Genomic DNA, 14509 nt, shown 5'->3' on the forward strand with positions numbered 1-14509 from the left:
TTACTGGCCGTGATAACTTAATGCTTTTTGATTTGCAGTGCAATTAGATTGTGGATATTTTTATCAGGCACAGTATTACTTATCTGATGTCTCTTCCTTTAATCCTTCGCATGTCTGCACCTCTTTTAGGATGTGCAACTGGGGAGACAAAAAGGACAAACCTGGTCACTTACCTTTTCTCCTCCATTTAGGGGTAAAAGAAAACAACAATTGTTCATGCATAATACGTATTTCAAAACACATCCACCTGTGTAGTCAGTTTGAACATGAGTTTCTAGGTGCGCAGAAGTAGCGTTTTAGGAAATGTCATTATATATTTGGAAATTATAACCGTTTTTCTTTTTTTTTTTCCTCACTTGGCCCAGCCATTTCTCAGCATTGTCCTGTTCGCTTTAGCATGGACTGTGGGATTCGTAACACATTATATACTTCCTCAGCTTCGCAAGCATCACCCCTGGCTGTGGATCTCCCACCCCATACTTAAAAGCAAAGAGCACCGGCAACGGGAAGTGAGAGGTTTGTAATGAAATCTTATCTAAACAATAGATGCAGTGGCTGGCAGCTTGTCTTGATTTAAAAACAAACAAAAAAAAATCCAGAAGGAACAGGGCTGAGGGGATAATTTATGTTTTACATTTGATAAGATGCCCCATGAGCCTTTTCTTCTGAAGGCTGAACAGTCCCAGCTCTCTCAGCCTCTCCTTGTATGCCAAATACAACAGTCCTTTAAACATCTTGCTGGCCCTAAGTGGCCTTTCATGAGCCATCATTTGATCTGCTTTTTTTTTTCTTTTATATTACAATACTGTTACTTTTGTTGCTTGATACGCTGGCATTACAAATAATTTAGAAATTTAAATTTAAAGATTATGATTGAAATTGAGGTAGAATTATTTGTACTTTCTGACATACAATTATGCATCATTTGGACAGCATGGATAATGCAAGTTAGTTTTAATTTCCATTGTAACACTTTTAGAGGAACTTAAAAATTGAAAGAAACTGTGAAAATTTCTTGTTGACTTGTTCTTGTTTGTCTGCTGGCTTCAGCAGTGGTGCCCTGACACCAGTATCTGTAAATATTTTAGTATACTGGGGTCTGATTTCCTGTTCTGATTTAGTTATTTCCACAAGCAGAGAATATACTTTGAGAAGGACAGTTTTTTTCCCCAGCTCTCATCTTGTATTTGCTACCAGCCAAAAGCTTGCTTGTCATTTTTTGATGGATCCTGTGCCTTAATCATTCTCAATATATGTTCCTGAGGTGTTTGAAGACAATGTTGTCAGAACACAGTCTGCTGAGGGACTTTAATCTGTTCAGCTAGGCAACAAAAGAGTTCAGATCACTCTGCAAAAATACGCGTTAAGGATTTAAATTTTCTTTTAAAAATTGTGTCTTTCAAAATGATTACTTTCCAAACAAGGCTTGGGTATGAAAAGGTACCCAAGAGACTTGATTGAAGGTTGCCTTTTAACTTTTACTGCAATACAGCAAGGAAAGCGTAGTAGAAATATAGACGTTTTTAAGGTTCATGTCCAATTGAGAACATTTTTCAGGGCTTTCTCTCCTTGATAATCAGGAAGTCTGATGTGTACCCAAGTTTCACTGTTGCATCAACTTAATCGTAAGACATTACTGTAGGTCGTCTTTGCTTTGTCCCCGATTAAGTCTGTCTTCATTTATCAGAAAACATTATTTTCCTAAATGCAATGACTCAGCTTTTGAAAAGGTTGAGGTCTACATAGAGATATGCCAGACTGATCTCCACAGATGGGTTTCCTTCTACTTTGCGATTAGATGCGTTTCACATGGTACCTGCTACAGGCAGCAGGCTTTTCTGCTTCATTTGCAGTCCTCATTTTATATGCAGTCCATTTCCATCCTTTGGGGTTTAAATATTATTGCAATGCTATGGTCTTCTGTGTAGAAAGCAGGAGTTTAATTTATTTATTTATTTGTCGATTTATTTATTTATTCCCCAGTCCCTCAGGCTGCTGCAGAGGATTTTTATCATGTTCTGAGATGAGAGGCTGAGGAGAAAAAATTGTGTAATCCCTTTGATAGATATGTCTGACAGGCTGTTGTCTTTCTTTTACCCTGTAAGAAAAATGTAGAAGCAGAACTTAAAGGTTACCTTTGTGTATAGCAGAAGGAGGTTGGAAAAGAACTGTATTCTGTATTTTCAGGCGTGGACAGTAACAGGACAAACACACAAAGCAAGGGGTCTGTTAGCACTATTCACTGCATATAATTTCATTTTCATCTTCCTAATTTTTGACAAGCGCAGTTCTTATGGCAAGGATGAATGATTGGTAGCAATTAGATGAGCAGCTGGTAATGACAATTCCACAAGTTTATTCTTGGGTTTGTTTCACAGACTTTAGATGAGTCGTTTGGACTTTGAGGCCCTTCACAATATGGCAATTTTCAGAACAGTTCTCATGATGTACCTATGAGATAACTGATTTATTTCTTGTTATTATTTTGTATGACTGCAAGAAGAAAGGCTGAGCTTAAGATGGGTGAGCTTATGGTACAACAGGTGTGTAGAAAGTAGTGACGGACTGTGTGAGAAGGCCTGAAGCAAAAGATTCTTTACTCCTCCTTCCCCATCTCTGCTCTTATACCCTGCAGACTCATCTAGGCCATTTTCAAACCACCCACCTCTTTTCCAGGATCCCCTGTGAATATGTGCTATTTTTTTTCTCTCTGCATTGTCCATACATGCCTTGCCACATCTCTTTCTGCTCCTGTGGCTACCTTCCTTTGGTTTATTTGATATGCACATCTCTATTCAAGCTCAAGTTCTTACACAGACATCAGCTTTGGGAATCCAGATGAAGTTCTTTAGAGCACAGAAGCTCTGAAAGCAATTTGTAGCTCAGAAGAAGGAGAGAGAATAGAGAATAAAAGCTAGCTTCCAAAATAGACATCTGACCGTGTGTGTATAATCTTAGGAGGTAGCCTGTCAGCATGTTGTCTTTCTCTGTCATTGAGAAGGTGGTGTGTGACTGTGTGTATGTGTATACATAATTATTTTCATTTCTGCAGGAAAGAGTGTTGGAAATTCAGTAGCTGGCATTGTTATTTCTGAGTCAATACCAAGTTCTGGCTTTTTGTGTTTGCTGTATTTTTCCAATAACCTTGTATAGAAGAGTTCAGTTAAGAAGAAAGATGCTACTGTTTTCAGTACACAAGTGTTTCTGCACTCAGTTCACCTAAGTTCTCATAGCACTTCAGTTGCACAGAACATTCAGTTCTTGTTTAATATTCCCATTAAACCTGTGATCTTGTTAGAAAAGTCTACTGCAGAAAATGATGTTCTTTACTGGTGGGTGATGTGATCCTGGCAGATTGGTTTTAGGACAGATGTTCTTAAGGTGCCTTAAGAAACATTTGTGTCAACGTCTAGCTCCTATTACTTCTTCAGTCTTTAGACATCAAATGGTATTTCATTTAGTAATGAGTTCAATAGTACTTTGCAGTCAAACGAACAATATTTTGCCACTTGGAGAGGGAGGCACAAAGTTCAAATGAGGTTCCTGGTCAGAGCCAGAGCTGGAGAGGGCCTCTCCAGAACCACTGTGTTACTAAAGGTGCCATTTAATACAGTGACTAGTAATTGAATTAGGTAGAATCTGCCATTTAGTATGTGCCACTTCTTACCATTTCTGAGCATTTCTCATGAATGCGATTATAAGAGTCAAAACAGATACTGTACAGATTCAGAGAGCAAAATGATTTCTCTGTTGGAAAAAAAAAATATATATATATGAATTTCTTTGTGTAATGAATTACTTGGTTGATTATTAATATGAGCTAGCTCATTTTGTTACTTCTACAGTATTGCAGTGCAAAACTGCTGATAACTTGATGAAATCGTAAGTTATCTGAATTTTTTATTTCAGATGCTGCTCATTTGATGTGGTTTGAAAGACTCTATGTGTGGCTTCAGTGCTTTGAGAAATACATCTTGTATCCAGCTATAATATTGAATGCCCTCACCATTGATGCTTTCTCAATTAGTAAATACAAGAAGCTTGGTACACAGTAAGTTGATTTGATTATAACTCATGGTATGTGATTAGTAGACTACTCAGATTTACACTAAAGACTGAGAATTGAAATTTGTTTCTTAAATAAGGCTGCTTTTCACAATTTCCTTTTGTGCCATTATTAGTTCAGTATACAGTAATCATTGGCTCTGCTGAAAAAGGAAAAAAAAAGCTACCATAGCACATGCTAAGGCATGACTCTAGTGAGAGACAGAGAAATTAAAAAAGATTAAAGAGCTATATATAGATATATATGGAATGTCTAAATGTCAATTAAAAGCAAGATGCACTGTACTAGGCTGCAGGTGTCTGATGGGTATAAACACAGTGGGGTAACTAGAATTAATCAGATGAAAATGAGAAATCGAGGCTGGATATCAGGAAACGTTTCCTAACTGAGGATTGTTAAGACTATGGCGTAGCCTCCCAGAGGAATTATCGTCAGCTTCACCACTTGAGTCAGACTAAACTGAATAAAATATTCAATAGTGTAGAATGGCAGGTAGTCCTGCATTAAGAGTGGTTTTAGAAAGATAGGGATATACTTTTTTTCTTTCTTTTCCCAAGTCTGTCTCTGATATTAAGCAGAAGTGATCCATGGACTCACAGTATGATTCTTGCAGAGACTGCCTTTTATGGTAAATATTTTGGTTGGTGACTTACCTACTGCAGATATTCAGCAGGCTCAGTGACTGCAGTATCCCCAGTGAGCAGAATTTCTGCAGTCTTTTTATCAGAATGACAGTGATGCAGATGATAAAAACAAAGAAACAGCTTGTGTTCAGGAAGGAAGGTTCCAGTACCAGGAAAAACTGCTGGGGCAGGGAGAAGTTCCTCAGTATTAATAATAATTTAGATTTTTAACTTTAAAAATTAGATTTAAAAATTAATGTAAAAATGCATGTTTTGCTTATTATTCTCTCTTAAAGAATAACACAGCTTTAAGGACTATTTTTTTTAATATAGATAGATTTTTTATAAATATATTTTCTGCTTATAGGGGCTAAAACTAGTATAGGATGTTAGACAGATTTTCCATATATTTCTCCCAGACAGCTTTTTTTCCAGAGAGACTCAGTGGACTCAGATGGGCTGTGCCTCAGATGGGCCCTATTGACCTTTTTCTCCTGGGCACCGGGGGATTTTAAGGTTGATGTGTTACAGGTGTTTAGGTGTGCTGTTCAGGGTAGGTCTGTGTTGATGACCATCACTGTATTTGGTTCTACAGGGCTGGGAAAACTAAAACGTAATCAAAATGTTATTTTTCAGTAGTTAGCAGATGTGACTGAATACATGCACAGAGCAAATACGTGGAGTTTAAAAGGTGCTATTTCTGCATAGTCATTCCTCAAAGCTAGATTACACTTTAAAGTGTCACCTCCCTGAAGCCTTCAGAGGTAGTGAGTCTGTCCAAAAATCTTGAGATTAAAGAAAGCAGTTACATTTGTCTGCCTCTGATTGTTTAGCCTGTAGGGGAATAACATGACAATCCTTTGCTTCCCCATCCTCCATGTGTAAGTGTGATCACCTTGGATTTAAATCTACCTTTTAGCATGCCAATAAGAATAAAATTCCTGACAGCAGTTTCAAAGAAGTTCCACTCAGGTATGCTCAGACTTCAGTCAAAGATATGCCGTGACTTAGGGAGCTAAACCCTATTCTGACAGTGGTAGAGCGGTAGCTCCTTTCAAACAGTAAACCCCATCAGTGAATGCTGCTGTGTCAAGACTGCTGCTGACCTTGGTGGTACAAATCAGTTTGGGTTATGTTTACCCATGTGACATCTGCATTAGTGGACTGCAAGGAAGATGAACTCTTGTTCTTTTTAGTCCGTAAGGTACAGAACCTGCCATTCCTGCCCCTTGTTGTCTTTCTCCCGATCTGCTGCCTCTGGTAATAGGAACAGAGGAAGGAGAGGATCAAATACGCCACATAGTCTTTGTCTGCTTTCTGTCTTCACTGATCTTCGTGTCTTTCCTCCTTTTTCTCGTAACTGAGGCTACAGCACTCCCAGTATCCCCTTCTCTTGCACTCCTCTTTAATACTCTTCCTCTAAGACTAGCTTGTAAATGCCACACACAAGACCTTTGTCCTCAGATCCTATCTCTTTCTCCTCAACTCTGCAAGTCCTTGAAGGGGTCCTGTGTCCTTCATATGCCATGTTACTAACACAGCACATATAACCCTCAGTATATAAATAGCTATTTTATGTTATTGGAACACTCCTTAGTTATTTACCACCCAAGGATCAGACTGTATCAAGCTGCAGAGAAGGGAAGGCACTCTCCTTTTCTGTGTCTGAAATTATCCAATGTGATGAGTTTTGTATGATTTGATTTTGGAATTTTTCTCAATTCAAATCTATTTCTTAAAGTAAGTTTCATCTTGTTTTATGATTAAAAGGACTGAAGTGGTTTGCTTCTTGGAGAGGCAGCACAGCTGCTTTCACAGCCAGTAGTTTACTACAACTTTGGAGACCCTAATGTGCTGGTTATTAGTGGGATTCATGCTGACAAGCTGAAATGCCTTCTCATGTTACCTGCCACAGAGAGTTCAGAAATAAGTCCTTATTTCTCATTCTCTCTCTCTTGCTTTCTCTCTACTGGGAGTTAAGGCACTGGGAAAAGCATCTTGTGCGATAATATCTGTAAAGAAGAGGGATAATGAGCAACTTACTACCTGTTACCCCTTGAGAGCATTATTTTATAAATGTCCTTTTTGTGAAATTTTCCCAACGTTAACAGATCTGGTAAGGAAAAAGTCTTTTTCGCTCTATCATCTCTAAAATTTCCATGTGAAAATTCTTCCATGTTGTAAGAATTTTATTCTTTCTGTGAAATACAAGAACCAAATGGTTTGCATGTGACACATCGCGATGGATTCTAGTGACTTCAGAATCTATTCGATTTAGGCGCTAGGTTAGCCCTTCAGGAATTTGGGGAAAATTGATAACAACAGTTTGACAAGGTGAGAAATAAGGTCAGCTTGGTATTTTATTCAAACAGTGATGTCCTGGTGATTCCTTAGAATGATCTGCACTCAGAGAAACTTGTATCTTCATTAACGAATATACACAATAATGAATAAATGTCACATGAGACTAACCTGGAAATGAGTAGGCTGAGAGCCTTCCTAGAATGATGAAAACCTGTTTGTAGCTTTCTGACCTGTCAAGTGTCAGTCATGGCAGCAGGTATTCTCCTGGTTCGCAGCAGGATAGAGGAGAACCTCCTGTGCATTTTGCAAATACATGGCCTACTTTATGAAGTCACTCAGTATTCACTAAAATCCCCATCTATTTTTACCAGCATCAAAACACAACACATCTCCCCAAAAGTGTTTGTGTTTAATTTACATAGGAGAAGTCATCTGGCTCTCAATTCACAGGGAGTTACTTGTACATGTCTATTAAGTGTGGGTTGCCTTTTCAGGAATAGATCCAATATGGCTCTTAGGCATCAACATGCAAAACTGCAATCCAAATGTACTTGTTCAAGTGCCAGAAAGCCCTGGGGATGCCTAATATCACTAAATACTCCTGAATTTGACTTGATGGTTCATTAGGAGGCTCAAGGTGTACTTCTGAACATGCCCGGAACTTTCAGAATAAATCACTTTTACCTTACCCTGACTAGGAACCAAACACCCAAAGGTTTTGAGCTGAGAGGTGTTGCCCAACATGTGATCAGGATTGGGTTCACAAAATACTGCTTCTATTTCCTTCCTTTTAAATACCTTGGTGGTGCAGTAGGTGTTGCTTATGTCATTTAACAAAAGTCCAACCATTGAGCTCCTGCCAGGAAAGTGGAGGCTATGGGAGGTTTGCTCTTGATTCCTCCTGCTCTGGTGCAAAGGAAGTTCTTGTAATGGTGAGGAATCATAGGTTCCAATTCCTACTTTAAACCCTATTCCTGTGTCTTTTAGTGGTTGTTAGATAAAAATACAGGACCATGCCAGTGTTTACTGTGTGGAGCCCAGTACTGTGTCATATCTCAGGGGAGTGCCTGCCAACAAAGATGTGGAATCTTATTCTGTGTTTCTGGTGACAAAAAGCCTCTAACTTCTTAGCAGAAGAGTTAAACAGATTCAGCAGGAGTTGAGGGTACTTTGGAGGGTGGAATGCAGGTCTCAATTCCTCCAGGGCTGGAAAGTGGCTGGATTTGGGTTCTTTCCTTCCCGTTCAAGTATTCTAAACAGTAGGGTGCTGCAGGAAAGTTTGGTGTCACAACCATTCTTTTGAAAGAATACAGCCATGGTCAGTTAGCTTCAAGAATGAGCAAAAACACTTAACTGCACAGAAGGGGACAGAAAGAGACAAAGGATCCACACCTGTAGTCTTAGGTCAGTGTGGGTTAAGAAGGGGCAGTGTTTTCAGACCCATCACCATCCTGAGGATTTCCTCTAGGCTAGCTCTAGACATTTGCTTGTTGCCTGATTCTCCCCTCACACTGAAGGAGGAGCTGAAGTGCCTTTGGTTTTGATTGTACCTGGGTGATCTAAAACTAATGTCTGAGACCTTTCTAGTGTCTAACCCCCTAAGTGGGCTGTAATTATCAAGAGATCAAAATTGCTAAGATCATCTTTCTAATTCTGTAAAGTATCTTAAAAACAGAACTAAAAAAATGTTAACAACCTCAAGTCTCAGAGTTCAGAGGTATATCCAGAGACTGGAGTGGTTTTCTAAATGTAAGGTGTGCTAACACATTACCTCCATCTTTTCTTCTCATTTAATTCTACTTTTTTTTTTTTTTTGTAGTTTTCTGAATAGTTAAAAAAGGAACATTATCTTCTTGGAGATACAGTAGCAAGCACTTTAATTTTTGGAGATGAGCTTCTTGGTTTTCTATATGGTCACTTACCACTTAGCATTCTCAGCTTAAGTTCACTGTCTAATAAAGGAGAGTGAAATGCAGATTGCATGTATTTTACAACATATAGGTACAATGCACAGTTTCTTTTCATCTATATAGACTAGATGACCTGCTCAACAACAATATTAAGGATTTCAAGCATTTCATATCCATAGGTGTTTTTATCCAGAATTTAGGCATAGTGTGTAATAGGAGAATATTTATAAACTGTGATCAAGTTAAATTTCTAGTAATAAAAATTGGAGTGGTTTTAAGATGTTTTCTTAAATTACAGCAATAGATTAATGGAAGCATGAAAATAAATTCTGAAACGAATTCTATTTTAAGAGCTATATATAATATAACCTTTTAGGTTTTTGGATTTTAGTAGCCAGTACTCTTCTTTTGGTACATAATTATTTCTTTATCACAGATTACAAGTGTGTGATAATAAAATACAAAGTTGCAGATGGATAATGTGATTATTAAGAGAACATAGGATTGAGATCAGGAATCAATAAGATGTGTAGATTTAGATATACAAAGCAATCTAATGCATCTGGTACAGCTATTTATATTTAAGAGCTTCATAATTCAATGTTTTTATTACTTTGAATTGATTAGGTTTTTCTTTCTGTATTTCTTACAGCTGTGATATTATCCTGATAACAGTTGCTGGGATGAAACTCCTCCGTTCCTCATTCTGTAATCCTATTAATCAGTTTGTTACTTTGAGCTTTACTGTGATCTTCTTCCGATTTGACTATAGAGACATTTCGGAAAATTTCTTGCTGGATTTCTTCATGATGTCCATTGTGTTTCACAAGGCAAGTTTTATAACTACTGTCATTTCTTTGGAAAAATGTATTTCATAGCTTTGATTTATCTTCTCAATGTCACTGTGCTGATCAATACGTGGTGGGATTTGTTAGAAATGATGCTGACATATATAGGCACAGATGATTGGTATTGTAGAGGAAAAAAATCTGTAAGCTAAAACCAAGGTTTCAGTTAAATGTCTTCTGGTTTTGTGCAATGTTTTGCATTTACTTTTTGTTCACATGTTGTTACAGAAGTTCATAACTACCATTTTCAAGAGCAAAATCCTCAATGAGTTGGAAAGAGCCTCTTGGGTCATTAGTGCAGTGCTGCCCTCCAGATCAATCGCCTGGGTGTTTTTTATCTATGTTTCCTTTGAATGCCTCTTGTGTTCAACTCAACAACTTCCTTTGGGAAATTATTCCACTATCTAATCATCCTCAGGATAATAAATGTTTTCCTAATGTCAGACTTAACATTTTTCTTTTCCTAGTTTCTATCCGTTATCTTTGTAATGGTGCCCTTAACCTTAACCTCAAAGCTCCTTCCTCTTTCTCATTGTTAACCCTTGACTGCTATGGAATGTATTCTAGTTGCATTAACTTCCAAAACAAACAAACCAACAAAACCAAACCAAACCACCACCACCAACAACAAAAAAAACACTTTCTGCATCATTTGGATCAGATCCTGCTTTGATCGACTATCTATGCTATTTCACTGGAAGAAGTAGATTTAACTGATACCTAGATAAAACATGAGAAAGTACTGAAGGCTTGCCTGAAGCTTTTACCATTTCTTTCACAATTTGCTTTTAAAATCCCTGGTCCCTGATTATGGTAACATACAATATGGATTGTCCAGAGGTAGTTCTGGTAAGGTGCTTTTTTTCTTGTCTTTTGTTGTTGATTTTGTTTGGTTTTCTTTCACTAAAATATCCCTGCTATAAGTGTGAGTATGGCCCAGCTAGCATCACTTCTTTTCTGAGAGAAGAAAGACACGGTTCCATATTGACTGTAGTATGTTCTGTGGGAGATGCCTATCAATGCGTAGTGTATTAAGCCCTTCCTACAAGGAGCATCAGCTAACACTGCTGCTCCCACCCACACGATGTTTCAGCCTTCCTGAGGAAAAGCCCAGTTTATTGGTGTTACGTTGGTGGCTCCCAGTCACTCAGGTGAAGTGCAAAGCCAAAATGGAATGCTTTCTTCTGGCTTATTTCTGTGCTGTTGTAAGGGAGGAGGGGAAGGGAGGACTAACTGCAAGGTTGTGAAGCATCATGGCCTTTCTTTTTTCCTTGGGCCACTGTCCAGGAGTAGCTTCACCTTCTTAAAGCCTCCAATCCTCAGTCCTGTACTGTTGCTCTGCTGTACCACCTCTGTGCTGGGGTGAGAAGGCAGGGAGCAGGGGTGAAGCGAGGAAGAAAAGGAGCAAGAAGAGCTTTACAACCATATTTTAAGAAGCGCTTTAGAAAGAACCACTCCCCACCACATACTATGTGATCCTAAAATAGGGTTAGAGTAACTTTTAAGCTTCTTACCTCTGAGGGAAGGTGAGCAGTGAAAGTGATGCAGAAGTTGGTTGTGTCGTGGTAGTTTTTCAAGTACTTGTTGCGCTACTGTGTTCCCTAGGGAAAGGGCGTGTGTGTATTTATATCACCAAAGAAATTGTTGATTATGTGCTTCAATAGAAACCTTATGTCCAGTTAACAGCTTAGTTAGCCCTAAACCTAATTCTCCAAAAACCTCTTTACGGGATCAAAAAATGAGCACCGGACTTGGAAGTTGCAGGATTCATTAATTCTTTTGAAAATGTTGACCTTGTGAGTGTATCACAAAATACTGGTGTGGGCTCTTGTGTTGTTTTTTTTTGTTTGTTTGTTTTGTTTTTTGAAGAGAGAGACGTAAAGGCTTTTCAGTGTTGGTTGGGTGGGTTTTTTTTTTTTTGGAGTTGCTTCATTGGTCTGGATCTACTGTTCACTGTACAAAGACAAGTGATAGCGATAAGAATGAGGTAATGAAGGATGCATACCAAATTAAGTAGAGATCTGTGCTAGAATCACTCCTACTTTCTAGTACAGGCTTTCAACCTAGTAGAGATGTGTTCTTAAAATGCAGTTTTAGCATTGATCTGTCATCTTCTCCATATCTCATTAAATCTGAAATTTTGCAGGTCATTAGTTCATCAAGTGGACTTGTCCTTGTTCCATTTTAAAAAAATGAAATTAAATGGTTGAATTATTTATATTACAAAAGCATACGCACTGTTTCACAGTGATCATTAAAGCCAATCTGAAAAATAGCGTAGCAGATGATAGCAATTAAAGTCCTATTAATTTCAAATCATAAAGAACATATTTTCTTTACTGTAATTAAGGTCTGAGCCTTTATTAGCTCAATATTGTGGAACTTTTTTAAAGGATATGCTCACTTGAGGATAAAGATGATATGTGTATTCCATACTATAGGCACAAAGCAAACTGCATGCTGTTCTGTACCTAAAAGCATTATGGGTCGTCACAACTTCTGTCTATCTGTAGTTCAGTCATTTTGCAGATATTTTAAAAAAGATAAAGGCAAGAACCAGAATAGTTCCTGTTGTCTTCACCTTTGGCTATGTAGAAGTTATCACACAATCACAGCTGTTACCTGCTTGCTTGTTGAAAGTGTCAGCTTTCTACCATCAGAATTATGGAACCCTACAAGTGCTATACTTTAGCCATAGTGATGGCAATTCTTCAGCATGGTTACCCTGCAAAAATTTATTTGTATGCTGTCAGAGCAATGCAGCAGTAAGCATTTTTCTTCTGCCAGCCACTGGAGAAAGTGTCTAAATTCAACAGGCATTCACAAAAAACTGTGCTAGTGAATCTTGAAGCAGATTGTGTTGAATAAAACTCTGCTAATAATGTTGGCTGGGATATTTCTGAATATCTGATTGTGCTTCTCTCATTTTCCCCATTGTGTGCTGTTGATTTAATGTAGTTTAGTAAAATCAAATGCTCCGAATGAGCATATTGCTTCTCTGAAGAAGTTGAGGCATGGAAGTCCGAATCACTGCACTGAGATTATCTGTTTGCAAATATCCAAACCACCCACACTGGGGTGACAGAAAGAACAAGAGAGTCTATTCAGTTCTGTTCCTGAGGCTTTTTTAACCAACATAAATTTTTAGTCTATTTTAACATATGATTATTAATACCACATGATTAATTCACTGTTTTTGAAACAGCTGTTCACGTTCTGACCAGTTTTCAGAATGTGAAAAATTAATGCTAGAAGTTCATTAGCCATATGTTGAGTATGGTATTTTGTCTTTCAAATTACTGTAGGAAGGGAGCAAGATAAACATTTAGAGAAGACTTTATTTTTAATAATGATTGCAGTTTTCAAATCAAGTGGAACAAGACTTCTCAGTCTTTCTTATTCCAGGACATTCCACATAGCCACCAATGGTTTGTCTTGTTGGCAACAGCCTGGGATTCTCCTGTCTGAAACTCCCATTGCCTATAGTCTTTAAGTCAGAGCTGAATGGCCTTTTAAAAATATGGTTGGACATTCAAAAACTGTGGATGTAATGCTCTGATATGTACTCTACAGGAAGTTGAACGGGATAATCAAGACAGTCTTCGTGGTCTACGTGATTCCATGTAAACTTCTGATATAAGCCAGTTATTCCCTTGAACTTTTGAGGAGATGCTATAGTATCAGTGTGAAGGTTAATAAGTATGTTCATCCTAGGTGAAACAGGAAAACCACACGTAATTGCGAATATGTTCTTCACAGGCACACTGAAGATGGAATCTATTCCTGGGCTTAGGGCATTTCTTTGTAGACACCTAACAGTAAGATTCTTTTTCTGTAATAGGGTAGAAACTGTGGGAATATTTAACCAGTTTGGGGATATGGAAAGGATACACGGTTGTGCAATGGTGAAAAGATGGACCTTTCTTATAATGGTGAAAAGATGGATCTCTGATTTCTACTGAGGAAAAATTCTAACATATGTAACACACACATGACAGGGAGAGCATAGGGAGCGTGATATAGCTCACCAAATCCATCTTTCTTCAATGCAATTTAAAAACAAAGCAAAAAAAAAAAAAAAAAAAAAAAAGGAAACATGCCCAGCACTGTCACAATGTCCTCGTTGGCAGCTGTGTGAGCTGCTTTTAAAGGATGTCTGGAATAACAGCTGTTTAAATCAAGAATGAAGAGGTAGTGTTAAGTGTGATTTAGAAATCAATGCAAATAATTTTAGAACAGCCAGGATATTGGTTTGGAACTGGCTAAGTGTTAACAAAAATGCCTAGGGCAAGGCTTTTTCCCATCTCTCTTCTGTGTTCTAAAGATACGGCTTTGCATTTCATCCAGTGCCATGTGCATTTCTTGTTGGTGGAGAAGTGTGATATTGTCTTCCTGAACTACTTTTGGAGCCTCAGATGGTGCCAATGTTGATCTGAGGAAGCAAAGAGATCAATGGCTGGGGAAGGAAGAAGAGACACATCTACTTCTTTCTTTGTGATGTTCGTATCTGGCAGTGTACAAATAAGGCCAACACTACCTCAGTTGTAATATGCAGCAGGCAGTGTTCAAAGTTGTTTGTCTGCAATTAAAAAACACAGCACCCGGTTTACTTTTCTGCAGTTGCAGACTTCCTAGGCAATGCTGACCATAGCAGCAAGAAAACAGCAGCATCCCTCATGCCTGTGGATGGATGCCTACAAGAAGTAACAAAATGGTCCACTGAAGGAGTCACAATGTCTTAAAACAAGGTGATACCCA

At 38.1% G+C, this 14509-nt stretch overlaps 1 protein-coding gene across 2 annotated transcripts in view; it reads left to right on the forward strand.

The window, feature by feature from the left end:
- The window catches only part of PCNX2 (pecanex 2), a 155081-nt gene that overhangs the window by 75023 nt on the left and 65549 nt on the right, over positions 1–14509 (forward strand). For both annotated transcript variants that reach the window (XM_035323215.1, XM_035323214.1), the window contains exons 19-21: positions 366–516; positions 3910–4051; positions 9556–9733. In XM_035323215.1, the coding sequence (XP_035179106.1) occupies positions 366–516; positions 3910–4051; positions 9556–9733 (471 nt within the window). The remainder of the gene's footprint in view (positions 1–365; positions 517–3909; positions 4052–9555; positions 9734–14509) is intronic.

The sequence above is a fragment of the Oxyura jamaicensis genome, chromosome 3, assembly GCF_011077185.1.
Source record: "Oxyura jamaicensis isolate SHBP4307 breed ruddy duck chromosome 3, BPBGC_Ojam_1.0, whole genome shotgun sequence".
Lineage (NCBI taxonomy): Eukaryota > Metazoa > Chordata > Aves > Anseriformes > Anatidae > Oxyura > Oxyura jamaicensis.